The sequence below is a fragment of the Hippocampus comes genome, unplaced genomic scaffold (assembly GCF_001891065.2).
Source record: "Hippocampus comes isolate QL1 unplaced genomic scaffold, H_comes_QL1_v1.1 scaffold126, whole genome shotgun sequence".
Classification (NCBI taxonomy): domain Eukaryota; kingdom Metazoa; phylum Chordata; class Actinopteri; order Syngnathiformes; family Syngnathidae; genus Hippocampus; species Hippocampus comes.
In genome coordinates this window covers 526,642-553,398 of record NW_017805409.1, presented here as the reverse complement: position 1 = coordinate 553,398, position 26,757 = coordinate 526,642, and the positions used below count along the sequence as shown (strand labels likewise).

General features: G+C 43.3%; 2 protein-coding genes across 6 annotated transcripts in view; one reads left to right on the top strand and one right to left on the bottom strand.

Annotated features, from left to right (window-relative positions):
- nkain2 (sodium/potassium transporting ATPase interacting 2) overlaps positions 1–2,156 on the bottom strand; it is a 50,674-nt gene extending 48,518 nt beyond the window's left edge. Inside the window, exon 1 of the mRNA XM_019873748.1 lies at positions 2,081–2,156. Within this exon, the coding sequence (XP_019729307.1) occupies positions 2,081–2,134 (54 nt within the window). The 5' untranslated portion in view covers positions 2,135–2,156. The remainder of the gene's footprint in view (positions 1–2,080) is intronic.
- An 839-nt stretch (positions 2,157–2,995) lies between these two features.
- Positions 2,996–26,038, top strand: LOC109518106 (triadin). Of its 5 annotated transcripts, none has more exons than XM_019873752.1 (8): positions 2,996–3,100; positions 16,468–16,632; positions 16,785–16,851; positions 19,842–20,043; positions 22,382–22,423; positions 23,988–24,038; positions 24,774–24,914; positions 25,311–26,038. In XM_019873752.1, exons 3-8 carry the CDS (start codon positions 16,813–16,815, stop codon positions 25,331–25,333), a joined length of 498 nt encoding a protein of 165 aa, XP_019729311.1. In that variant the 5' UTR covers positions 2,996–3,100; positions 16,468–16,632; positions 16,785–16,812; the 3' UTR covers positions 25,334–26,038. The 5 variants fall into 5 exon arrangements, with proteins under 5 accessions (XP_019729311.1, XP_019729308.1, XP_019729310.1 ...); XM_019873749.1 differs by having other exon boundaries at positions 24,774–24,944; XM_019873751.1 differs by having other exon boundaries at positions 16,744–16,851; positions 24,774–24,944.
- Positions 26,039–26,757: the final 719 nt, after the last annotated feature.

Genomic DNA, 26,757 nt, shown 5'->3' with positions numbered 1-26,757 from the left:
GAATTGTAACGCTCAATGTAGAAGAAAGGCTGTCAGTCACGAAGGTATTTTAAATTTACAAACAAGGACAAAGTTCTGTTCTTATGGTGGCACCGTATTTTGAATTTGTTCAAAAGCAGTCATGTAGTCCCGCCTCTTGCTAACTTATGCTAACGTAGTCGTAAAGCCGTAATCACAGGAAATATGTGTTTGAAAAACACATCTCGGACATAAATATAAAATGATCAACTTAAATAAAACTTGTGATCCGTATTCTTCCTGGTTCATCGTGCGTCTTTGACAACCGCCAAACCGGCAATATATTGTATGTTAGCATTTCATGAGGTGCACCGCACTGTGTAAAAAAATTCTATTACGTTCGCAAGAGAATGGCATTTTTGTTAGCCACGAAATTACACTTGAGAGCTCGTGAGCTAAGAACGTTACCACACCCACGCTTCTTTTCCAAATAGCATACAATGACCCTTTTCCGACGCAAAATTAAACCTCCAGTTCCCACACTCGGGAGATCCCGTCTCATATCAGACGAAATCTGGAATTACAACCTTACGCTTAGGCTTCGCCTTGAGCTTGAGGTTTTTTTTTCTCCAATCTGCCCTAAAGCATCACTTCAAAGGCACCTGTGCCTGCTCTGATGTGATACTTCAAAACGTTGAGATACTGCATTATAAAAGCCAGACACACGCGGCAAATTAAGTCAGTTTCAAGGCTGACTTCAAAGTGTGGTTGGCTGCGAAGACGACAAAAAAAAAAAACTCCGAGGCCACTGGTCATGGTCAATGCGCAAAGTGAACGACGAGCCGGATAAAATCTTGATCAGTCACACGTTGATGTTAGCATTCCAAATCCACAGGAGTCTGAAACTTCTTCTTGGGAGTCATTTGCTGATCTCAAAAAAATGTCAGAAACAATTGCTGCTCATGGCGTGAATTTCTCCACAAAAGACTATTCGGTAAATGTGTTTAACGTTGTAAACATCATCAGTTCCGTCAAATTAATTAATTAATTAATTAATTGATTAATTAATCAATTAATATCCTTCCTCTATAACTGCTTCAAACAACAAAGTGAATGGAGGAAAAGTGGTTCGGATGGCACGACTGTCTGTTTTATGTGTTGTCTTATTTTGTCATTTTATGTTAAGTGTTCTTTTGATGGCGGCGCGGGCACCCGCAGCGGCTCCTCTTGTTGTCTGTTTAAGAGTGAGGAGATTTCATCTGTGCTGTATGTTAGCATATTTGACAATAAAGTTGTACTTGATACTTGAAATAAATAAATAATCTGGATATGTTCCCCGCATTAGTTGGAACAGCGACGTCCCAAATGTGATTCATGTCAATCATTAGCTATGACTTGTACTCATAATCATACGGCATACACCCATGTTAAAAGTGGGCAATCTATCACACCGTGGTATTTCACAAATGCCACAATGGAGCAAAAGTCGAGAAGATAGCTCAAAATTATAAGAAAACCCCCAAAGCGAACCTCTCAAAATCCATGACAACCTGACATTTTTTTTTTTTTTTTTGCGGCAGGTTTTGAATCAACGAAGCGTTGCAGCAGGTGCGGTTTCTTCTTTCCTATAAGGGGATGAGATCACCGGTGTTCTCAAACATCCCTTCATGTTTGCACACAAACTCGGCTCGCCCCCCTCCCAGCCTTCCTCCCTCCCGCCGTGCGTCCCTCCCTGCTGTCTCGCCTGGCACCGCTTCCCACTCTCGCCGCAGATGGTGACGGGAGACAGACGCAAAGCAGGCAACGGCAGCAGTTGGCTTCCGTGACGAAACGTCACATCTAATCTTCCTCGAACGTAAGTCGTGTGTTGGTCACTGAATCACATGTATCGAATCACCCCCCACACCCCCCCCACCTTATTTGCCGCTTGTTTCCACACCTATTAACCTCTGGGATGTGACCTCCCAGTCACATATCCATCCAGTCTCCAGCTTTCGTGGTGACAAATTACTGACTGCTTGCCTCTTGACAAGATTTCAGAAAAAAAAACTTTTATGTCCCCGCATGCATCCGAGTCATCAAGGGCCCCTTTTGAGGGATCGATAGTAATCATAACACTTACCAGCTGCATGCCACAGATAAAGGCCAAGGTACACCTGCCGCTGCAGCACCCCATGGCGTCCTCCGCACCCTGCCTGCCCGCCAGTCGCGTGGGGAACGTCCCGGCTCTCCGGCTCGGTTTGTTAATTTTGCAGTTCCTCCTTGGAGCTGTCGGGCCAAGTCGAGGCGCTCACTGCTTGGCCTTGAGGGGTTCCCGGGAGACGTGGGGACCCTTGCGCTCTGGTGGGAAAATGGTCGTGTCTTGTCTGGGAAAGCACTTTTAGGAGTGTGTCATTTTGATCGTTAATTCACATCATTTGTAAAATGGGAGGAAAGCTTGCATGAAGAAAAGTTTGATCCCAGAGACAATAAAGCAAGGTGTCATCTTGAAAAAAAAATGTATTTCATGAAAAGTCAAAAACTCTTTGCTCCAGATCAATTAACAATTATAATTTGGTTGATAATCCCACTTGGTTCAATCCCGGAAGTGTCTAATATGTAAGAAAAGGTGGTAAAAGTGTCCCTTAGAGGAAGTGCGGACGCGAGGAGACAATGCCGTCCTCAAGAATCCCTCGAAAATGGGACCACGCTGAACCCGAAATTCGGCTCTCCGAGGAGTCAGCGGCCACTTCTCGTCCTCCTCCCCCGGGTGCCGCGTCTCCTCGCCGGGGTCATATCGCCCTCAGCCGCTCCGCTTCCGCCGCCTCCGTCGCACAGGTGCTCCTCCAAATGGGCCGTCACAGCAGATACGTCCGACCGGACCGGAGCGTTTATTATAAAAGACACGTTCGGGTGACGGTGACTCTTCAGTAAGTCTCCATTGAGATGAGATTTTAACCACAAAAAAAAAAGATGTCTGGAATGACGTCCTAATTTGAGGACTCGCCTTGTCACAGTGGACCGGGCGGACAATGGGGATCAAGATGGACCAGCCGAGCGAGAAACCACAACCGTAAGGAGCGTCTCTCGCCCGCCATCTGTAAAGACCAGCGCCGCGCAGGGACATGCCACTTCTGACGGGATCCTTCAAAATAAGACATTGGTAAGGCTGCATTATGCTTTGACGCTATTAGGTTGCTTAACGCAGTCTTATTTTGAAAGTTGTCGTTGAAATTGTCTTATCTCTACGCGGACTTTGCATGGAACTACGCATTCACGAGAACAGTGCTCCTTTCAATTAAATTAATGACATAAAATCCATCAAAACATTAAATAGATCTATCAAATAGATATGAGAGCTATATATTTAAAATAGATGCCTTTAGCGAGGGGAGTGAGGAACATTTTGCATTCGAATTGTAGTTTCTTCCACCACAAGCTGAAGCCACAAAATTAAACGTTTGGTTAAAATGGAACTTTGATTTGATTGCAAGAGGAATACTTGGGTTTCCATTGTACCTGTTCACCCACCAAGTGTCAAATTAAACAATCATGAGTTCAATCTTTTAGCCTGGATATGAAAATGTGGGGGAATATGATTTAAATTTCCACTAGCAAGAAGGCACTCGGATGCTGAAAATGCATTTTTCTAACTGCAAAAAGTTCATTACTGTAGTTGATTGTGAAGTTGTTGATATGGTGGCATTGGGGGTCATATTTTTGTTTCTCCTCTAGAAGAGCCAAACTCTGGATTTTGCTTCTCAGCGAGTTGTGGATCTCGACTCATCCTAACCTCAAAATGACTCAAATCTGGACAGACTTGCTCAAATTAAGATTTTGAGACTACTTACGATGGAACTTAGTTTGAATATGGACGAATTAAAAGTACATTTTCCATTACGCATATACTGTACGCTCCAATGCAAAATGATGCCCATAAGTGTCTGTTTATGGCCATAACAACTGTGACGTAGAGTCATAACTGAGCCGCCATCGGCAATAACTAAGTTCTTGACCTTTCAAGTGATGAATTACTTTGCTCCTTAGTTTTATTTTGAAGGCTAACACGTCCGATCCTTTTCCTGTTTGCGTCTGGCTTCAAGTGGTTGATGTTCCGCTCAGCAGGGCTCTTTTCATTCCCTGCGATGAGATTTTTTGGCCGCGTTCGGTGCGCAGCTGCTCCAGGATACAGCCTTCAACCAATCAAACATACCATGCCCTCTCCCCTCCTGGCCCTTCCCCCTATCAGCGGGGAGCCCTCTCTTTGAGGTTTCACCCTCATCAATTTGTCCTAATTCCTCATTCGCTTCATTAACGTCGCTTTTCTGCTAACCAGCTATTGATGTTGAATACTTAATAGAGGGTGCTTAATGAATTTCATATCCTATATTCAAATTGCTCAACAACTAGCCATCAATTATGCCAGCAAGCGAGAGAGTTTACTCTGCGGAGAGTGGTTATCTCATTTCAGACACTTCATTTAGCTAAGTATCGTCCTTGCTGCCTTGGCTAACAAGAGTGGAACATCCCTAATGTGGTCAAATCTGTCAAGTTCTGAACCGAACCGAATACTGTTTTGGATTTCGGAAATGCAGGCTCAGACAAAGTGCGATAACAAAAATATTTATCACAGAAAAGCGCGATGACAAAGTAGAAACTGAAATTGCTGGTCACAAGGAGCCAGGAAAAAAAAAACAATGCATAAAACAAAAAGCGGTTGCAAAGGCAACGTACAAGAGAATACACAAATGAAATATCACAAGTCCAACAACACAAAACCAAAAATCGAGATCGATAAAAAAGGAAAATGAAAATACAAAGTTCCATGACAAATTGGGAGCGACTATGAACGCTATCGAGAGGTCGAGAATACAACACTTGAAGCACAACCGTGAGCAAAGTCAATAATCCGACGAGAGACTCAGCAATTTGGCAGTCCTTAAATACATGTTGGAGGGAACCGCCCATCACTCCATTTGGGGCTGAAAACAAAACAGACAGACAGACATGATAAATTCTGAGGGTTTAACCAATATTTTTGGATTTAAAAAAAAAAAAAAAGTTAAACAAAACACCATGGCCAAGCATGACCTCATGTGACATCTTGGCATCAAATGGTTAACACATTTTTTTTTTTTGAGTCGTTATATGAGACCAAAGCAGACGGCAGAGACAGAAACTGTGATGATAACTAACGAGGGGTTCGCCCAACAGTTCCTTGGCAAAATAAGCTTCAAAAGTCAAACTAAAGGCAAACATCGAGCGTGATGTCATATGAGATGCCCGCAAACTCCACAGGACTTAACCCCTAAATTTCTTTTGCTTTTTGTTTCCTTCTCTTTATCATGTACACCGCAGATGAAGACCAGCGATTGCAAATGAGGACAAACATGTTTCCATAGTGAGTAAGTTAACCTTCTTTTCATCTCATTGAGCTTTTTTTTTTTTCAATTTATAGTCACGCTTGGATGACAGGAGTGTTATGACTTCAAAAAATGGCACATACAGTGAATGAATGGCTCAGTTGTTGAGCCTATCTCTGCTCCCCTCCGTCGCCATCAATCATTGTCGGCGTCCACCCCTCCCGCATACACACAAAGAAACACGCTCACCACACAGGCTGCAAGGGGAGTTTAATTATGCTGCTAATCTTGATTGACAGCGGCGTACATAAAGGCAGATTCCCGCGAGCTATGTGTCAAAGCGACCGCCCAGTCATGCGGACCTATTTAGTCATCCTTCCATATTCCCCGCCACCCCCCCACACTTTTTTTTCCCCATCTCTGCTATCCCGCCGCTGCTTCTCGCACTTCCTTCCTCTCTTATTCATCCCACAATGAGTAATTCAGCCTCCTTGGTCACACTTTATAGATGGTCATCAATGGGGGAAACGCCTAGTGACCTGGAACCTGAGGGGGAGGCACTCCGACGGTGATGATGATTGGGGGAAGGGGGTTAATTTGACAGCCAGTGATTGTCAGTGAGACCGAAATAGATATAAAGGGCTCATAGTCATTTTGCACACTTTCCAACCACGTCTATTCTCCCTTCCAGACCTCTGACACACCTAATATGCAACAAACAAACAGGTAGGAATCAATCAATTCAGAGGCTGGCTGTAAATCAAAGTATGGAGTTTTTCAGAGACATGTGAATGCCATTGAAATCCATGAGAAAAATAGAACACACTTTCAAAACTACTCTCCGCTGAGCCGTAGCGATTTTTGCTGGCCAAGTATGTAAAACACACATGGAATTTGTTTCCGGTAGTATAGGCTACACACATATTGCAAAAACAAGCAACTACGATAAACAAAGACGTGACATATCGGTATCGAAAGGCTTTCCATCATGTCAGGGTCCCATTGTGCAGTCATACCGCCCAATGACAGCTGTGCGACAATATGCAGAGTCATCGAGCAGAGATAGTGATCAGTGTTGCAATACAATACTAGGACGCTTGTGCAGTTGGTGCAGATAATCGTTGCACCGTTTTTAAGTGACCAGCAGCAGTAATTGTCGGACAACTTTAGGTGTATAATTAAACAGAAAGTCCTTGAGAGCTTTAAAGTGTCTGGCGCAATGGAATATTGATCACCGACAATTGTTCAAGTGTGTAGAGAGCTGGAGCTACAGTGATCGTTGCGGTAATACTGTTCCACAAGGGGGTGCAAAAATGCAGAGTATAGATTATAGATTTGAGTTACTGTTTAGGAAATTAATGGCGATAGTGAAGAAGCTGTTTGAATGTCTGTTGGGTTTGGTGCGCATGGTTTGGTAGCGCTTGCCTAAAGTGAGCAGCTGGAAAAGGTGGTGTGCAGGGTGTTGAGGGTCCAGTAGAATTTTCCATGCCCCTGTCTTGGTTCTTGTGGGTAGGGCGGTGCCACTGATTTTTTTTTCCCCCAGTCCTAACTGTCCGTTGCAGTCAGATTTTGTCCTTTATTGTGGCGGCCCCGATGGAGGAACACAGGACTGATTTGACGACAGCTATGTAGAACTGTCAGTCACCAATGGTGTGTAAAGAAATAGTGTAGCGGCATTAGAATACGAGGTCACACTGTTTTTGATTGAATTGATCTATATCTCTGGCCGTGGAGTGTTTTTCATAGAAATATTTTCTGGAATCATGACTTTACTGCTGTGTTGGTGTAGCTTGGTGATAAACTGCGGGTACTTTATGGGCTTAGGTTAAGGCTGCCGTCGGGTTACCAAACAACGCACCTGCAAAACATCGCGGCACATGATGTTGACTGAGACAGAAAGTGACAAAGAAGCAGGGCTACATCTACATCTTCCAGATAGCAGATGCATCTTTATTACTTTATCTGTCTCAAGCAGATGTCGCCAGATGCATGCTGCTGCCAGCCTATTCCAACACACACACACACACACACACACACACACACACACACACACACACACACACACACACACACACACGCACTGGAAAGCACACAGACCCTCTGCCACTCTCACATGCCGGCAACACCTTGTTGTCCTATCTTGACAGCGATCCAGCTGCACAGCCCCAGCTAGAGGAAATAGCCTGGCATGAATGTGCAACGTGCGCGTGAGGCAGTGAAGTGGAAGATCGAGTGTTTACACCTGGTGAAATTGAGGACGGAATTTAGATAAGGCAGTGAGAGCAATAGGAGGATGCAAGGGAGTGTAATGGACAGTGGAGGGGAGTGATGTGTGTGTGTGTGTGTGTGTGTGTGTGTTTAAGACAGAATTGAAAACACATTAATCAACAATGACACATTAATCAACGATGTTAAGTAGACATCCAGGGCTCTTGTACTTCTATCATCAATTTAATCAATGAATTGAACATTTGCAACCATTTCATGGAATGTTCTCGACGTTTCCTCAGTGAGGTGCGCACACTCATGCTCGACAATGAGGCACTCTAAATCAGCCACGGCATGTCAAATTTATGACTCACACAATGGCTGTTTGGTCAGACTTTTTGAAATTTTTCCCCAAAATCTTTTTTTGTTTTGTTTTGCTCCCCCCCTTAGCCTTTCACCAGGTGAGGTGATGTGCGTGTACTCACGCCCAAAAATGACGCGATGGTTAAGCATAGCTTGGTAGCTAGCTAAATGCATCTCAAAATTGTGTCGGACAAATGTGCTCAAATTGTTTTACAGTGGGGGAGGAGCAAATGTGTCACTAGACCCCGTCGTGTTAGTCACCAAAAAAAATAGAAAAACTGAAATGGTCAGAAACAGATTAACATTATCGGTCCACAAATGAGTACGACAGAGTTCTCAGTTTTTGCACGTTTTCAGCAAATATCTTCAAACGTGTATAAATTATTTAGAAGCAAATCTCTGAATTCACTTTACGGATTCTTCAAAGTCTTTGCAGGGTAAAATGACAGTTCAAAGGTGATCAGCGCTTTCTGGAGTAAGACGTACTGCTCAGTGTCAGAACGCTTAGTCTTGGGGTAAAGGATATGATAGATCTACGTTGGCCTTTAATGCCACCCAGCGTAGACAAGACCACTCAAAGGAACATTGATGTGCTGTTTAAAAAAAATGCTTTTATCCTTTCTCTCTTCTGCTATGCAAAAACAATGTCTTTTTCAATGCGCTCTGCATCTTGACACGTCATGCATCAAACCCTAATTCACTTTTATTGATGGTCTTTATCTGACAAAACCTTTTTTCCTCGCTAATAAATTGCCGGCGAGTGTGCGACTGCATGTATTCCGTCATGTGTGTTCGTGCCCGCAGGCAGAGTTGCAAGTGCTATTAGACCAGGATATTGCCGCAGTAGCTCACGGCGGCTCGATACAATTCCGTCCATTTGTCATTTTTATCAAGAGGCGAGCTAAAATGTAAATCGCATCAAGAGCCAGTTTCAGAATCCGCCCCGAGGTCAACTTCTAACAGGTACGCCCCTACGCCTAATTCTACTATTGTATTCAAGAAATAAGCCGAAACGGAATTTTCATTTATCTTTTCGACATCAATCCTTTGCGTCTTTTTTTTTTTTTTTTTTTTTAGTCAAATGTCATGATGGAACAATTTTACCCTCCAACTATAAACTCATCAAGGTGTCACACTGACTTGTAAAAGGCAAAATGAGACGGGGCTTTCATTCCTAGTCACCGCTCCGGGCTCCACAAATCTTGGGAGACCGTGCATCAAGCCTTAAGTGACAATTCCCGTTATTAGAAGCATGCTGGGAATCTCATTAGGAACGCCAGCCAAGGCGCAGTCGAAAAGACTTCACGGGGGGTTTGGGGCTTGGGCAAATTCAGTGGACGTCTTGTTTTGTGCAGTTGGATGAATAATTGACACGGCTCTTCCTCAAAGACCTGCGTTCTTATGTGCCTTGCTAAACTGATTATCGACATCAATGACGTTGTGGTCGGCCAAGCGGGGACTCAGATGTTGTTATTTTGTGGGTATTCCACTGGGATATATTTGGTTTATTGTCCTTTGTCTGTCCCCACCATGAACATTTCCATGCATGGCCTAGTACACAGTTTTGTACAGTGATCTCAAATTCATCACGGCAATTGCGCTCCAGGCCCACGTTCGAAAGATGAAAATTCACAATACAGTGAGACCATATTAACTTATTCAGTGTAACGGATGATTATGTGCGTCAACTGAAATCCAACCGTTGACTGCAACCGACACGGATATTTCATCAAGTGCGTCTCACTTGGCTTGGAACTGTGAACATCAGGTGTATTAACCCCTTTCAAGACTAACATCTCTGTGGATGGCAGAGTTAGATCACTTTGCATTTGAGATCAGAACAGCTGTTGAGTAGAAGATCAAGATTAGGTGGCGAATCTTGGATTATTGCATTGATTGTTCGGGAGAGAAATGGCAACAGGTTGGAAGACAGACGAGTTTAGGTGCCTCACGCTCGAACAAAATATGCATATGTTGTTGAAAACCACAATATTCTGTGGTTCTTGAAATATTAGTCATAATGCTCTAAAACGGCCGGCAGTATGAGAAACAATGCTTTGAAAACATTTCGGAGTGACTGACTTAACTGTGTTCCTATTTACGCAAAAGAAAAGCAGCAATGTTTTATTTGGCATTATGATCGTTTCCTATCCTGAAAATGACCTGAACTGTGACCAGCCAAATTATGTACCGAAATGTCATTCATCATTATTCAGTGCTGCAGCACATTATTGTGCGGTGAGAGAAAGTTTTATATCATTTCAAATTGACTATAAATAATCAATCAATCTATCTATGCCATCAACATACAGTGATAGGCAAAAAATAGCTTCATATTCATGTCGACAGGTCCCGTTGTCACACTGAGTAAGTATATTTGCATATTTTAGTACTTTTTTAGGGATGAGCAAGAACCGATACGGACTTACTTTTAGGTATCGTGGATTGGTAGTGCCTGCCGATACCAGCCACTGATACTTAAGTTCAAGAAAAACTGAAATCGAGTCATCCTCACCAGTAGTTGGCGCTATACTGCGGCAGTTTAACGAATTACCGAACGATCGTCTCCGTCAGAATTGTTTTTTTACCCCGCCCCACAACATCATTTTGTGAAATTTTTGTTAGGTGTGCCGTGAGATTCAAATGTCCAACACAGTATATGTCTCAGGAAAGATTGAGAAACACTTGCATAGCACGAGCTGTCAATGACAACAGTCTCTCTACAGTAAAAACGTTACATTTTAAACAACGGGAGTCCTCACGGCAATGAAACGGATGCGGTGGGGGAGAGCTCGGCGGTCGGACTGCGGAGGGGAAAAGACATTAAAGCGGGAGATGGATTGAGTGAGGTTTCGGCGAGGGGAGAAAATAATCAGTCGGGCATCTGTTTGAGGAGGAAAGGTGACGGAAAAAACAATTACACAACAGATGGGTGCGGCACGGTGGCACCGAGGAGCCAAAGGACGAGGAGAAAAGAGGTGCAAAGGGGGGGCGGGGTCGGGTGTGGGGGTGCGATGGAGAAATGGGAACGAGAAGAGGAGGATATCGATCGCTTCAAAATGCATGAGGTGTCTGGCGCGCATGTCGCTCATTCTAATGGGGCGAGCTGAGCCATCACCTCCTCACGCGCTGCATTTAAAAGCGCTTATCGTCCGTTGCGCTTCGCTTAGTCACGAGCGAGTGATCCCGACGCTCGGTCAGTGAGTCATACATTCACTTAGCGGAATAGCGTGCATGAATCATTCGGCGGCCTCCAAACAAATTTGCATCTGAAGTCGGTCAGACTTTTAAGCGGGCTTGTGCGCAACCAACGGCGAAACTTTCAAGCGGAAATAAACGGCGCCGCGTGTGGAAATGGCCTAAAGTTGAGATGTATTTCACTTTCCATCTAGCCGAGGAACATTCGATTGGCCTGTCAGTACATGAAACACTTTAGCTTTGCCTGACTCGCGGCTGGCACGGTCTGATTTTATTTTCAGGAATCCCCTCGTGAACGAGGGAGAACTGCCGCAAATTATGAAGACAAAACACCAGGACCCCGAGTCCCACCCATCATTCAACAGCGAATGAATTTATTGCTCAATAACGTAACGGATACCCGGAAGTATACGGATACCTTTCGGTAACACCTTTTAAAACACAATACGGGAAGTACCGTATTGGCCCGAATATAAGACGGCCCTGATTATAAGACGACCCCCTCTTTTTCAAGACTCAAGCTTGAAAAAAGTATTTTTGAACACTAAATTAATTTTTATACAGAAAATAATTACAGTACATCTGAAACAAATTATTATAACAATATATTTGAAAGAAAAAGCATGTTATTTTGCCTCATTCAAATCTTAATATCTGAACATTTAAATATGTAAACTAAAGTGCAATCACATTCGTAAATGAATAGCTTCTGGTTTTTGAAATCTAAGTTACATCATAACTTCTCCTCAGCTGCCGATCTTCGACCCACTTTTCTCCAGATTGTCGCTACGCTTCTCCATTTTCTGTTATCTCTTCTATTATTTTCTTCTCTTTTCTTTCTTACCGCTATTTTTTATTTTTCTTCTTCGTGCTACCGCTATTTTTCTTTTTATTCTTCGTGACGGGGGTTCACTTTTGCCTGCGGAGTCAAATTCAGCATTCGCTTTAATGATATCTGGCGCCACCTAGCGTCGTGAATGGGTATAATGTCTAGACCCCGAATATAAGACGACCCCCACTTTTTCAGTCTTATTTCAATGCAAAAAACACTGTCTTATATTCGGGCCAATACGGTATGTCCCTTTTAGTGTGCTTTGCATAAAAATGTCAACCTCTGTGTCGGCCGCGGGTGCAAAGGTGTTCACCAAAAATCAACATGAGTGACCGAGCGGCTGGACAAAAGCGTGGCAGGTCACCGTTAAGGCTAACCAGTCGATCGGGGTTAATTTCCACTTGCATGCTGTTTTCTCTGCTGTCCTTCCATCTGCCCCGGCCCGCTTCTATCGAGGCGATTTTTAGGAGATGTGTGTGCTGCTTGCAGGTCTGAGAGCTTGCATCAGCACGCAGCATGCTTTGGCAACCGGGCAGCGCACCACCGTCATTTTCTGGCTCAAACACATTGCCAACCTTCCAACAAAATAAGGATTAGAGGCCCGCAAGCCACCCCGAAACCCCCAATTTCTTGCTCACTGGACTCTCTTCAAGAAAAGGATTTTGCGAAAATAGACCCCGACTGTTTTTTTGGGGTTGTTTTTTTTCGCTTCTTGCCATTGGCAAGATGAAAAAGGACAGAGTCAGGTCACATTGACACTCGAGCAAGACTTTTTTTAAGACGGACATCAAAGGCTGCAGGCTTATTGGATTAAGATGATTCCATGCTAATAAATACATCATTATCAAAAACAGCGACGCATAATTCCTGGCTGGTGTGTTTGGCCTGCAAATAGAATGCTTTTGTGTGTGTGTGTGTGTGTGTGTGTGTGTGTGTAGCTTTTGGCCAGCACATTTACAGAGATAATTAAGACAAGAACGACTCCTGCAAAGGCGTGGCATGTCCATGTTTATATTTGCGAGTAGGTCTGCATTGATGGCGGCCTGGTGATCGAGTGGTTTGCGCATAGACCTCACAGTGCAGAGGTACCGGGTTCGATTCTAGCTCCGGCCTCCCTGTGTGGAGTTTGCATGTTCTCCCCATGCTTGCGTGGCTTTTCTCCGGGTACTCCGGTTTCCTCCCACATTCCCAATGCCCCAATTCCCAAATGCCCTGCGATTGGCTGGCAACCGGTTCAGGGGGCGCCGCCTACTGCTCAAAGACAGCTGGGATAGCACGCTCCACGACCCTTGTGAGGATAAAGCAGTTCAGAAAATGGATAGATGGATGGATAATTAAGACTCCCAGGAGGGTGGGGCATGTCCATGTTTATATTCGTGCATGGGTCTGGCTTGATGCAAAGTTGCACGTACCAAATGGCAGGAAGTGAGGGAAAGGTGGTGGATATATTTGACCCGAGGTAGGTGCAAATCTGCAATATAGGGAAACCGTATAAAAAATCTTTTTAAAAATGGTTTACCCCTCCTGCATGTACTAAATGCCTGTAAGCTCATTCAAACACAAAGAGTTGAAATGATTTTTTTTTTTTTGTGGCGTGCAAATTGCGGACTTGTTTTTGAACTCGCATATTTCCTGGGACTTGCAGCCAAACTTCAAATATTTTGTTGAATCGTCCGACGTAAAACTTTCTAGCCGTTTGTTGCCTTGAAAGTTTGAACTTTATATTTCTTGATCGATCGACTGATTTGTATATTTCTTTATGTTTACAGTGGAAGAGTCAAGTGAGGCCGATCCACTGTGTAACATGTAGGAAGTGGTTCACGGGGATAGAGGGGGATTTGTTTGGGTGGGGGTGAAGGAGGATGCATGACGTGCATTGGGAGAGGGGTGGGGCATGGGGGGGAGCATGTCAAAAAGATTTTTCGATTTTGAGTGCATGCGTGTTTATACCTGGTTTGCTTTCAGATCACATCTCCACCCCCCGCACCCCCCCCCCCCACTTGCCCTGCTTGTCCTCTGATGCTTAACAGCATACACACACACACACACACACACACAGGCGCGCACACACTTGCCATCATGCATCCAATCTGCCTTTTAGATGACTTATTCAACTTTACTCAGGCTGCCTTTGAAGTCGGTAATGTTTTGCTGTTTAATAAACGTCTGAAAAGTGCATTCGGATTGTGGCTCTCCCACGTGCGAGGCCGTGATCTTCACTTTGGCCCTCCTCATCCTCCTCCCGCTGTTGCATCCTCACGTGCTTGGTGTTGGATGGAACCTTTTTTTTTTTTTTTTTTTTAGCCGCTGTCCAAGGTGCTGAACCTCGGTGAGAACGTTCCTCGCCTCGTGTGCAAAGAAAACAAATTCCAAGACTGACAATAACTACGCATGCCGGTTTGAGTAATGGTCTTAACGGTGGGCTTGCTACGTTTTTTGTTTTTTTTTGAGGTGGCACTTGGCGTTAACAGTCTGAGAATCACTGATCTAAGCGTTCGCTCATGCCGGTTTTTGTCAAACACACGCCGACGGTCACGATTGCGGTTCGTTTCATCAGCTCGCTTTCATCAGGAGACGTCTCCCCAAAGCATGCAACTATTGTGCACACCTTCCGCGGCGACGTGACGACAGAAGACGGTCATCAAAACGATCGATAGCGAAGCAAAAACAGTCGTGCAAGCGTGCTGCACTGGGAGCAGTCTGAATCTTGTTTTTTTTTTAATTTTTTTTTTTTTAAACTTTTAGGGGAGTGATAGAGCCCTTGGTGTTAAAACCTGCCTTCCAGGGAACATTCTCGCGGGTGCCAGTGTTGAAGCCGACTGCCAAGAAAAATCAGGACTACTGTAGGAGTTCACTTCGGCTGTCCCTCTGGGTGTAATCTGATGATATGTTCCTAAGGTGTGTAAAACAAATTTTTTGAGGGTACCACGATCCGCGTCAAGCCTGAAGAACGGTGGCAAGGTGCACTATACGGCCAAATTTCCCCCTCGCAAAAATGTAATTGGTGCACTTTTTGAAGGTCAGCACTCACCTGGAGCTGAGTTGGGTTCTCAATGGTGTGGATTGGTTTGAGGTTGTTGGGGTCATACTAAAGATATTCTTTTTTTTTTACAGCTTTCAATGTGCCAGTAGAGACACAAAAGAGACTTCCGTGCATCCATCCATCCATTTTTTTAATCCGCTTATCCTCATGAGGGTCACGGGCGTGCTAGAGCCTATCCCAGCGATCTTCGGGCAGTAGGCGGGGGAACACCCTGAACTGGTTGCCGGCCAATCGCTGGGCACACACAGGCGAACGCTCACACTCACACCTTGGGACAATTTAGAGTGTTCCATGAACATGTTATGCATGTTTTTGGAATGTGGGAGGCAACCGGAGTACCCGGAGAAAACCTCCGCAGGCACGAGCAGAACATGCAAACTCTGCAAACCCTGCACCTCTACACTGTGAGGCGGACGTGCTAACCAGTCGCCCACCGTGCACAAAAGAGACATAAAGCTGTAAAGTTGAATTGATTTCAATGTAGCTGAAAAGGAGATAATTCACCCCGAGGGAACCCCACAATCGAGGGCTGCTATAGAGATTGGAATGCTCTGTGTTATACGATTGGAATAGAGAGATCGATAGAACAGAAGATGCATGTCAATCCCAAAGTACAAATTTTCCCCTTCGGTGCGAGTGAGACGATCAACCAGCGCATCTTTAAAATGATCCTGTGGCATTTCTGAAGCTCAAGGGGAAGCGTTTTGAAGCGTTTTGAAGTTGTGGATGACATCAAGATGCTGTGACGAGTTGTGTAGGTTCCCTACCGGGGAATGCATGAAAGCGTTACGGAGAAAGTTAGGAAAGTGTATTGACTCCAGGGGGGATTACTTTGAAGTAGTCTGGATTGGGAATACTTTATGTGACTCAAGTCCTGGAACTTTTCTGACACACCTTGTGCATAGACAGTGTATTAAAAAGTCTGATACATTACGTATACCCCCAACCCCTTTCCGTGGACTCTATATTCCAAGTCCACTCCAGCGCTAAACCCGGCAGCTGCCCCGGCCTCTAATTATAGCCCATGCGGTGCAGACTCCCAGGGCAAAAGTGGAGGTCAGGTTACCACTCTGGTTCTCACACATGCTCACGCAGACCCAAAGTTCGAAAGTAGCTCTCCAAAATCAAGCTCGTTTCCACTTCGCTTTGACTTTGTACCGAACGCCCAAGGCAGCTAGCTTTTAGCCACTAGTTGCTAATGCCGCTAACTGTTGAGAATGATTTTTTTTTTGCGAGTTAGCATGTCTCTGCCATTAGCTAGCTAGATAAGTGGATTTGACTGACGTGTGGCTTTTCATTACTGAGTATGATCCAGCTTTGTAGTTTTGTCAGGGAATAAAAGCGGCTGCAAGGGCTTGGGAGTTTTAACAGTTCAACCTTGGCACAAGTCGTTGCGATTCTAGTTGTAAGATAAGGAAGTGATCGCTTTCTCATCACTGCTTTGTCGTTATTCTTTGCCCTCTTTTTGGTGTGCCTTGCTTCCCCTTCTGCCTCGACTGTCTTATCTCTATTTTGGACCTCAGGGGGGTGGGGAGATGCCTGAAAGGGTGACCCCTCATCTTGTCTCGCTCTGAGTCCTGCTACAAAGTGAAGCTAACCAACCCGGACTGGAGACTTTCGTGGACACGGAGTGAAAAGTTGAGCCAACACTTTCCAAACTATCCAGAAGAATCAAAGGACGAACGAAGGTTGTGTTGTGTATTTTTAGAAACAGCTGCAACCCAGCTTGAAACGATTTTCTTTATTTATTTCTTTTTTGCTGCTGGGATATCGTTTTTTTTTTTTTTGTTTTTTTTCAGGATTTAATGAATGACTTACATGCTGGTTTCTATGGTAACAGCGCACCGGCCAAGCCTTTCAACTGACTGATGGTTATCACAGAACGCCAAACAAGCTCCAAGTCCAAGGTACTGTTGAAGAAGAAAAAAAAAAAAACTTTGGCAATAACAATCTGCTTCTGGTGTTCCAAACCTTATTCCCCCTGCGCAAGAAGTAATTTGCAGTGTCTTTTAAAAAGTCGTTAGAATTTAGCTGATAGAAGTCGGGGTTGTGTTGGGTCTGGGATTGTGACGCTGAAATTTATCAGGTGGAAAACTGCAGCTGAATGATGTTCTGGGAAATTCAATTAGCTGTGGGTGTGTTTTTTTTCATCAATATTACAGCAAAAGTAATGAACAGAACACTTGCCAGGGTGACTTCAATTTTAATAGGAGTGCTGTTGTCATTGCCGTTCTATCAAACTGGACCAAATATCTTTATATCTAATTTTACATCATACGATTTGACACCATGGATTGCATGTTGATTAAACTGCATCATTAAAAGGAAACAAAAGTATCGGCTCGAAAAAGTAATTTTGGACAAAAGTCACAAACTAAACAATATGTTGCCATAGCTTTGATAACTTGATGACCTCAGTTCTCTTAAAACGTGAAAACAAACACACTGAGTAACCATTCTGGTCATAGTTAGAAATAGCTCGTCCTAACAAATGGCTGGAGGTCAGCAGTTGCTGGGCCAGCACTCGGCAGGCTGCATCTGCTCATGTAAAGACGTCATATTCGCGGGGGAATGGACTTGCGGCGAATAGCAAAGGTGGCAGGAGTGCCTCACGTGATTGAAATGCATGCTTTTACAAAAAGCTATTATTCGCCGTTTTTTTGCCCAGGAATTGCCATTTCCATGAAACTTAGCCATTTTATAATGCCGATTGCTGAAGAATGGAAAAAGATGAGAGTCCAAACTTTATTTCCATGTTTATACAGCATTAGAACCAAATATCCTGTGGGCCTTGCAAGATCAGTCAAAATCCAGTCAAACGCTGGGATTGAGGGGGTTGCTCTAGTGAAAATGGCTGGGATTGAATGAGTTAATAAATTAAACCCAACAACAAATTTGAAAGACACAGACAGGAATCTGTAGCTCTGTGAATACCCAACCATCAACACTGCATATGGGGGGTGTTGACATTCGTGTCAGCGGTCAAGCTAGTGCGTTGCACCACTGTTAAAACGGTGGATGGCCTTTTTCCCCCGATTCGTCATGACGGCAAGACTCTCTCACCTGCGGCGGGTCGATAACGTTGGCCTGTCGCAGTGCCGTTAAATCAATGTGGAGCTTTTATAGCAAACGCGCACGCACGCACGCACGCAAGCGTCACCGCTGTGCAAACATGTTAAATTGACGTGGAGGTTTGTTATCAATGCAGCAACGTATAAGGTCAACTTGATGGATAAATAGACTTTTTTTTTTTTTTTCTTCAATGCTCACCCTGAGACCTAAGCTTATGCGGTATGGTATGCTTTTTATTGTCAAACGAAACATACATAGGATTAAAGTTGAATTCCCAAAGGTCCACAGTTTTAAAAAGATGACAAAACGAGAACAATATTACAAGGCAGCTATTGTACTCAGAGCGGTAAGCTGTCATGTACGTATCGTGATAACATCATTGAAGAGAATGGAAAGAATTAAACAGTTTGAGCCTCATGATTAATTCACTGCGGCTCCTTGCATTTTTGTTGGGTGACTTGGCCACCGGGGGCAGTGTAATGCAGAACAAAGAAGTTTGACTCGGCGAAAATCAGTCGCCGGATACTTGCAGTTCAGCACCAGCAGATTTGCATATTTGCACATTTTGGTTCAGATTTTTTTTTTTATATATAAAAAAAATTGTTCATTTTTCGGCTTTAGTTTTTTGGGGATCGTTAACTCATTCAGTACCAGCCAATTCTAGACCAAGTCTGAAAAGACGTTTAAAAACGTCTTTGGGAGTGAATAAAATAGTGGGGTGATATTTGTCACAGAGCCATAGTAAGGGAATGCGAATTGAGCGTTAAGACAAGAACCCAAATATGGCTATGAAACTGAATTCAATCTTTGGGTGATCTGGGTCAGCATCTCCCGCTCTTCCATGGCAGCTCATCTTTCCGCCTCGTGCTGCTCTGGATTTTGATTTTGTCGCCCGCGCACAAAAGAGCACGCTCCAATGCTTCGCCGGAGCCCTGGCGAGCAAACAGCTGCCGCGTGGTTTAATCAAGGCTAACGCCAAAGCTAACGCCAACACAAAGCATTCATGGCGTGACACGACAAGCGTGCCCGCCTAGGGAGAAGATCATAGACCAGCAGAGAGCAAAGTATGGCATGGATTTATTCATTTCCCGTTACATCTTCGTTGATAATTTGTCAATAAGCACATTTGTAAATCATCTTTCGCCATTAATATGAATGGAAATGACCTTTATCCGTTCCAGCCTCCCCCAAAAACAAACAATATTTTGTAATGTGTTTTTTAATCCGAAAAATAGCGGCCTACAATATTGTACTTTATAAAAACAGAATTCAACAGTTGATCCATCATGATTAAGTCATTGCGTCGCCTTCTGGTGTGTGCGACTTGGCCACCAGGGGCAGTACAATACACTCTTAAAGACACAAAAGAAGAGTTTCACAACGAGTGCAAGTGACCCAATTATTGCAGTAACATTCTTCACAGAGGATAAAGAATGCCTATGAGTACTGTGGACCAGGAATATTTGTGAAAGATAGAAACCAGCCCGACCGCGAATAGCAAAATATATGACACTCATATTTGCCTCAATTTTATTTTTTTTAAACGTGAATAGACGGTGGATTGAATAAATAGATGACGTGGGGGGTTCTGCGAAAAACTGGTATATTTTCCTTCTAAAATCTGGAAATAAGTGAATTCACGAATGCTCATTCATGAAAATGCTTTGCGTCCAAATATCCGTTGCTGAGTGTTGTAACACCGATATAGATATATCAATGGAGATACTGTTCATTAGCTATGGCGCTTCCTCTCATGTATTAGCATATGAGACCCAATGTTGTTAAAAAAATACAATAAAATCCTCTCTTTGATCTTTTGACTCAGCTGCCTCCTCCACCGATGAGCAGCCAGACCAGCAGCGGGGAGGCGGTCGCTCCACCGCGAGCTAATCAGAAGACAATTTTGGACGACGTGATCCTGACCTTCAGCTCGCCCATGGCGTGGTTGCTGATGGTGGCGCTGATCATCACCTGGGCGGCCGTTGCCGTCGTTCTCTTTGACCTGCTGGACTACAAGACGCTGGCAGGTAGCGAAATTCTCCTTCACCTCCTTGCATTCCCCATCCCATAATAATCCCATCCAAATACGTTTACAATGTGAATCTTCCAGTCTCCTTTCATTGATATGTTAAAATGTCACCCCAGTGCTCATATTTAATAACCTTTTCATTGTCACCTTCCTCTTAGACATTTTTGAAGCAGACTTCAAAAGTGGACATCATCATTTTTTAACATCATGTGTTTCATTTGAAGAATCACGCACAAAAGAAGTTGAGATAGAACTGAAGTTCCGCCAACCGTATGTTGGTTCTAATGACCTTTCAAATTTGTGGTGAGAAGACGCCAAATCCAAGTAGGGAAGGCAGTGGGGAAACCAATTTTAATTCACACTGTAAGGTACAGGTGTCAAACCCAAGGCCCGAGGGCCAGATCCGGCCCGCCAGGTCATTTTATGTGGCCCGCGAAAGCAAATCATGTGTGCGTGTCAACTTGCTAAAATCTGTACCGAAATGAGCAATAAGTAACATTGAGATTCGGCAATAATTTTGTTACCCTGCTTACACTCACTTGAACAAGAATTGAACAAACTATTATAATTGACTTGACTGATTTCAAAACTAGTAATCTATTAATTTGTTGTGTACAAGTAATAATTTTGTGGTTTCTCTCATAACGGCCCTCCGAGGGAAGACGTAACTCCAAATTGGCCCGTGACTAAAACGAGTTTGACACCCCTGCTAATGGTACTAGCTAACTTTCCTAAGAACCATTTTTGGCGCCATGTTTTTATTTTTAGTTCAATTGTCATCATAGTCTGTTGTTGCGAAAGCAAAAAAAATGTAGCTTTTATTGGTGGAAACATTCTTTTTTTTAAACAGTTATTTTGAAAAAAATCTAGCTACACCGAGTTTTTTCGCAAAAAAAAAAAACTTTAACCCTTTCGGGGACAGCGGTTACTACAGTGGACAGCTTATCGTGTTATCATGTTTAAAGGGTGCATGAAAGGGTTAATTTTGTCCAATTTTGTGCATTTCCTTTTTTAAGTCACACATTTAAAACAGCATATGGTGTGTCTCCCACTTTTGGCCCGATGTACACAAAATGACAGTTTCAGAGGCGGGGGTTAATTTCATGCTGTGACATGGACACATGACTCCCCCTCCATGTTGGACGCTAACATACAGTCGCTGAATGACAACTGATGGAAAGGCCGGCTCGCTCCCATTTGTTTCCGATAAAGCCATCAAAATGTTATTTGTATCTTTTATCCAAGACGCTCGGAGGTGTGGCAGTTGGCAGTTGGTGTGGAGCGTGGTCATGAGACGGCACGTTTTTTGGGGCTGAGATCACAAAATCAAGGAAGCCCCTTTTCCAAAACCGTTCGATGATGTTGTCAGTGACAATAAAACGTCCGCCGCAGCAGCCTGCCGCCGCCGCCGCGACGGTCCATTCATCAAGTTTGAACAACCAGCTGGCTGCGAACAAATAACATTCACAAGTCATCACGCACTTTCGTAATAAGCCATGACATGTTGCATAGAAAAATATTCCCATGTACGCGCCTGAATGCTTCCCTGGCAATATGAAAATCTAGAAGCATTTTTAAAATATATACACACACAGGCAACCGGTGCCCCCCCCCCACCCCCGACACCTCCACAATCGCCGACCTCTTCCTTTGTGTCACAGTAAGGTGATAGATAACACAAAATCAGTGAGATCCAGGTCCAAGGTCAACTTCCTTTATCTCTGCACAAAAACAAAAGATTACACGGGGTTATTATAAAAAGAGAACGGCAAAAATATTAGGATTGCCATTTTTTCACTCTATGGCTCAACATCTTTTCTTATTTGGACACAAATTATATTTTTAAGGTCAAAGACTATGTTGAAAGTACCCAATTAAGGAAGTTTCAAACATCTATTTACCTGAAAAAAAAAAATCCACCATCTTATTTGATTCATTTCAAAGAGACCAAAATGTCTTGTTTTTAAACAATTCTACATCGTCATTGTCGATCATTAAAAGCCGTGGCAACAAAGCAAAAGCATTTTCTACAAACACTCTAAACGGAATTGACACGTAGCGGTCAAAGGTCGACCAACTTTTTAACCACGCCTCAAAAATCAATACCTTTGAATTTGTCATAAAAGTGGCGTACTAGAGCACGATTCACGTACTCGGATGACCGAGCTCCTTTTTCCATCAGTTGCTCTTTTATCTGTCACCATTGTGACTCCTCCACATATTTCACTCTTAACTCCTCTCCTCCTCTTCCTTGACCCCGCCCCCCCCCGACCCATCCTTTCACGCCTCCTCCACACATCCTCACGCCGTCCATCACCTGCCATCCACCCCCAAAGAGTACACGTCATACTGTGACGACCCCGTGTGTTTATCTGCCGGTAAAAACATTTGCACTTTGACTGCTTTGCTTGCTCGCATGTTGATGGTGAAAAAAATTTTTTTAAATGGTGGCCTTCCTTCCAAATCACACCTTGCCTCAATTTGTCACCGGAACAATTGAATGTGGTGGCTGAAGCAATCGTCAAATGCACAAGCCTTGGAATTCAATGAAAACGGCTGCTTCAAAACAAAATGGCTGAATTTGTGTTGAATTCCAAGCAGGCGTCCTTGAGGCCCTTTCGTGCGTCGTGTTATGATGAACATGTCCACTCGATTTTGTGTTGATTAACGAAACCGCTGTCAGGAGCTCATGTTTTTTTTTTGTTTTTGTTTTTTTTTTTAAACTTTATGGGAGGAAAAAAAAAAGTCAAACTACTTGTTGCAATTGCGCTGGAAACCGCTGATGAGAATGAAGGCCAACCCGAAGTGTGTCACTAGGCACTGTCATCACACCAACAACTAAAAAGAATCAGAAAAGATGAAATTCAGAGGAGAAAAAGCAGTTTAATGCTATCCCATTTTTCACCCACTGGTGTCAAAGTCAAGGTCTGTGGGCCAGATCTGGCCCGCCACATCATTTTATGTGGCCCACGAAAGCAAATCAAGCATGTCAAGTTCCATGATGCTTGCTGAACTCTGAACCAAAATTTCAAATTGTCATATGTAACCCACAATAACAGTCATTATTCTTGACTTCTGATTTTAAAACTAGTTATCCATCAATTTGTTGTTCGATGTGTATATGTAATATAAGTGGAGGTGATTAAACATTGATATGGTTTCCCAAAATTCATAACGGCCCTCCAAAGGAATCCAATTTCATAGATCAAATATTAGAAGATAGATTGTAAATGCTAGAACGATGGATTAATTGCAAGGACGGATTCCTGAGAGTCGGTGGATTTAGAAGCTTCATGAATCGCCTCGTCTCAGGGCGTTAGCGTTTGTTAGCTAACCCGCGTCCGCATCGCCGATGCCGCCGTTTTGCCATTCAATCCCCAGCGGGGGGGATGCCTGAATATGCACATTTGCAGCTACCATGAATCTGAATAATCCCCCCCACCCACCCCAACCACCCACACACACCACTCTCCCAGGTAGAAAATGCCGCCGCTGTCTGTCAAGAGCGGAGGGCGCCTAATGGCCACCTGTAAACAGCTAATTAATGCGCTGACATCTTTCTGGCTGGCACACAAAAGAAGTTGTTGTCATTTCACACTCGCTTCCTCCTCGCCTTCATTCATCCACGGATACTTTCAAGCGCACTGGTGCCTTGACTTCTGAGTTTAATTTGATGAATTTACAGTACTCTCGTACTGTTTCAAACTCTCCTCTGACTGTACCCCACCCTCCCAGCATGCATTGCATGGGTTCTCACCATGCAGCGTTTTAAAATCCCTTTTGTCCATGACACGCATTTAAAGGTTTTTGAAGTGTGCAGTGAATTCAAGGCACGTTTATGATTGCTTTTTTTTCCCCCCACCTCTCTTGGTTTGTCTGTCTTGAAGACGTGACATCAAGCCTCCCTTTTTCATAATTTCCGTTTGTTTCTCCCGCCCTCAGGTCTCCCGCCTCCTCCCGCCATCGCCAGGCGAGGTTTGAAGGCCAACAGAGGCAAGTGCACAAATGCAATACTCCTTTTGTGTTCAATTTTCCATTTCGTTCGTTTTTTTGTTTTTTTTTTGTTTTTTTTCTGAAGCGAAAACTGGAGGCGTTTTTTTTGAGGTAGGCGTTTATTTTTCTTAAGGGAACATCGCACCCAATTCGGGCCAGTATTTGAGAAAAGTCATGTTAATTTTGTGTGGCAACAAAAGTCCATGAACAGAAGTAAGTACAGTTGTTACCGTTTCATTTTTGTTGGGCAAAAGGGGAGGTGTTTATTTATTTTTTTATGTAAATGAGGCGTCCTGTGACTTCCACTATTTTCAAAAATTGCATTCATGTTACGTAAGTTTACTTTTTGGTAAACAATAGTCTGTGTCTATGCAGATGGGTAAGTACAGTTGCTGCCTGTTTTTTATACTGATGGTAAAAAGGAAGGGATTTATTTTTCGGAACGACACATATTTATTTAAGTGAATGACTCATTGGAGGCGGCCACTAGTTGAAAAAAAAAAATCAAGTAATTTTATCGTACTTGTTTCAATGCTAAGCTGTAATTTTATTTCCTAGCCAAAGTCAGAGCTGGAGCTGTCTATTTGGGAGAGATATTTGATTTTCGTGTAAATATTGTACCCTGTGACTCATCGGGGCACATTTAATGGAGGAAAAAGGCAATATATGAGGAAATATAGATATTTGGGTTTTTTGGAATACTTCCTTGACTTTTCTGTATCTCTGTGGATTCAGGAGGCATCCGCCCAAACAGGTGCAGACCTTCTGAGGTCGCTAACCCCCCACCACTGCCGCAGGAGAGCACCGACTGGATGGAGATAATGTGGACGTTTGCTGCCAGCCTGGTGGCACCCGACGAGGAAGAGGAGGCGGAAGGTATTCACCAGCTAACTGAAACCGTCACATGTAAGAGCCAACGTCACCCATCACGCTAACGTCAACCATCTAACGCAGAGCAGGATTGTGTCACATTTTGAAAATATTTTCAAACCACATCAATGCAGTATAACGTAGTTGATGGTGAATTGAACACAAACCCATCTGCTGGATCTAATTTGTTAGCTAGCTATGTTGCTAACAATCTTGCTGTCTTGCTAGCTAGCGAGCTACCTTGAACATAAGATAAGATAAGAAACCCTTTATTTGTCTCACACGATCATTTAAAAAGCACAACATTAACCACTTTGCATGAGCACCATTTTACATTCACTAACATTCGCGGCCATTGATTGAAGGTCGAAATTGAGCGGCTCTTTATTTTCTGCCCTTCAGCTTTGCACTCAGAGGAGTTCTGAAAAGCAGAACCTCGAAACGAGAGAGGTCAAGAGACAACTTTGAAGGATGACGCAGAGGGAAGGAGAGTACAAATCGTAGCAATGTTTTTTTTTTTTTTTTTTGTTAGAAAGACGTAACTGAATAAAAATGCAGAGTCCAAAGTCCTTATCATTGCTTAGTTTGGTTACTATTTGACAATCTAGAAAATATACACGTATACCATCCTGGCTGCTCAGTAATTTATGGCAACGATACTGCTAACAAAGGATGACCAACGGAATATATGCCGTGGTCTCACATTGTCCCACTCAATTAAGGGTGAGTACACAACTTGTTGTTTTTACAATATTTTGATTGTCAAATTTGATGTTACCATTACTTTACGTGGTGGCCCACTTTTTACATCTGCGTGACAGCGTTGAAATGTAACATAAGTCACTACATGTACAGTTACGAAAGGTTTTATGACGGCCGCAGTTTGATGCATTACATTTTCCATTATGTTTCTATTTCATTATTGTCATATAGTGAGTATAGAATACGGATGCGTTATTTTCTGTAATTGCTGCCGTCGCGCACCACATTAAAATGCCACCTCTCTCTGACTTTGCATGAGAAGTCACTGCGTGGGAGAGCAGCATTAGAGGCTTGCATCGTAAATCCATAAGAATTAAACAGCTCATTTCAATGGATGACATCATTAGGAGGAATCCGTGTTTAAATAATTCCCCAGAATGTTGCGAGGTTAAAAAAAAAAATAAGAGCTCATGTTTAATTAAAATGAATCTTTGGCACTGTTGGGAATATGTTTGCAGTGTCATAATGTTATTATGGAGATGAAATTACATCTCAGCCACATTTATTACTAGGGGGACTGTGCCGTATTGGCAGAAATTGACCTAAAATTACAATGCTGACAACTTAATCATTCAAGATTCTCTAAAATAAAACATTTAGACAAAAAAAAAAAAAAATTAAGTACAAGAAAAAACATACTACATTTACCGGTAAATGAATTTGATCATTCATTGTGCATGCATTATATTGTTGGTGATGTGTTTTTTTCACAAAATGGTCGTTGTCTTCAAAATAAGCGGGAATGTATTCAAAAAAACATGTCCGTTTTTTTTTTTGGTTTTTGTTTTATGTCATCCAAAATGTAGAAATCCACCATTAACATAACATATGCGTTAGCATGGCAGCAGCAATACACTGCAGCTGTTGATTTAATATCACAGAATCACAACGGAACCATTTCGCTCCAAAATTCAAAATCAAGGCAAACATGGATTATATAACACTCAGACATATTCTTTATCCTCTACGAAGAACGACGAACAGTACTGCGGCTCAGTGACCTCAATATGGACTGTATATGCCGAGGTCTTTATTACACTGCCCCCAAGTGGCCAAGGTGCTCACACCAGAAGGAGCAGCACAATGT

Coding starts and splice junctions, on each gene's coding strand:
- LOC109518106 (XM_019873749.1), top strand. CDS start 16,813: ATGGTTATCACAGAACGCCAAACAAGCTCCAAGTCCAAG. Junction 20,044..22,381: donor GGACTACAAGACGCTGGCAG/GTAGCGAAATTC, acceptor CCACCCCCAAAG/AGTACACGTCATACTGTGAC. Junction 24,945..25,310: donor GCTAACTGAAACCGTCACAT/GTAAGAGCCAAC, acceptor TCTGCCCTTCAG/CTTTGCACTCAGAGGAGTTC.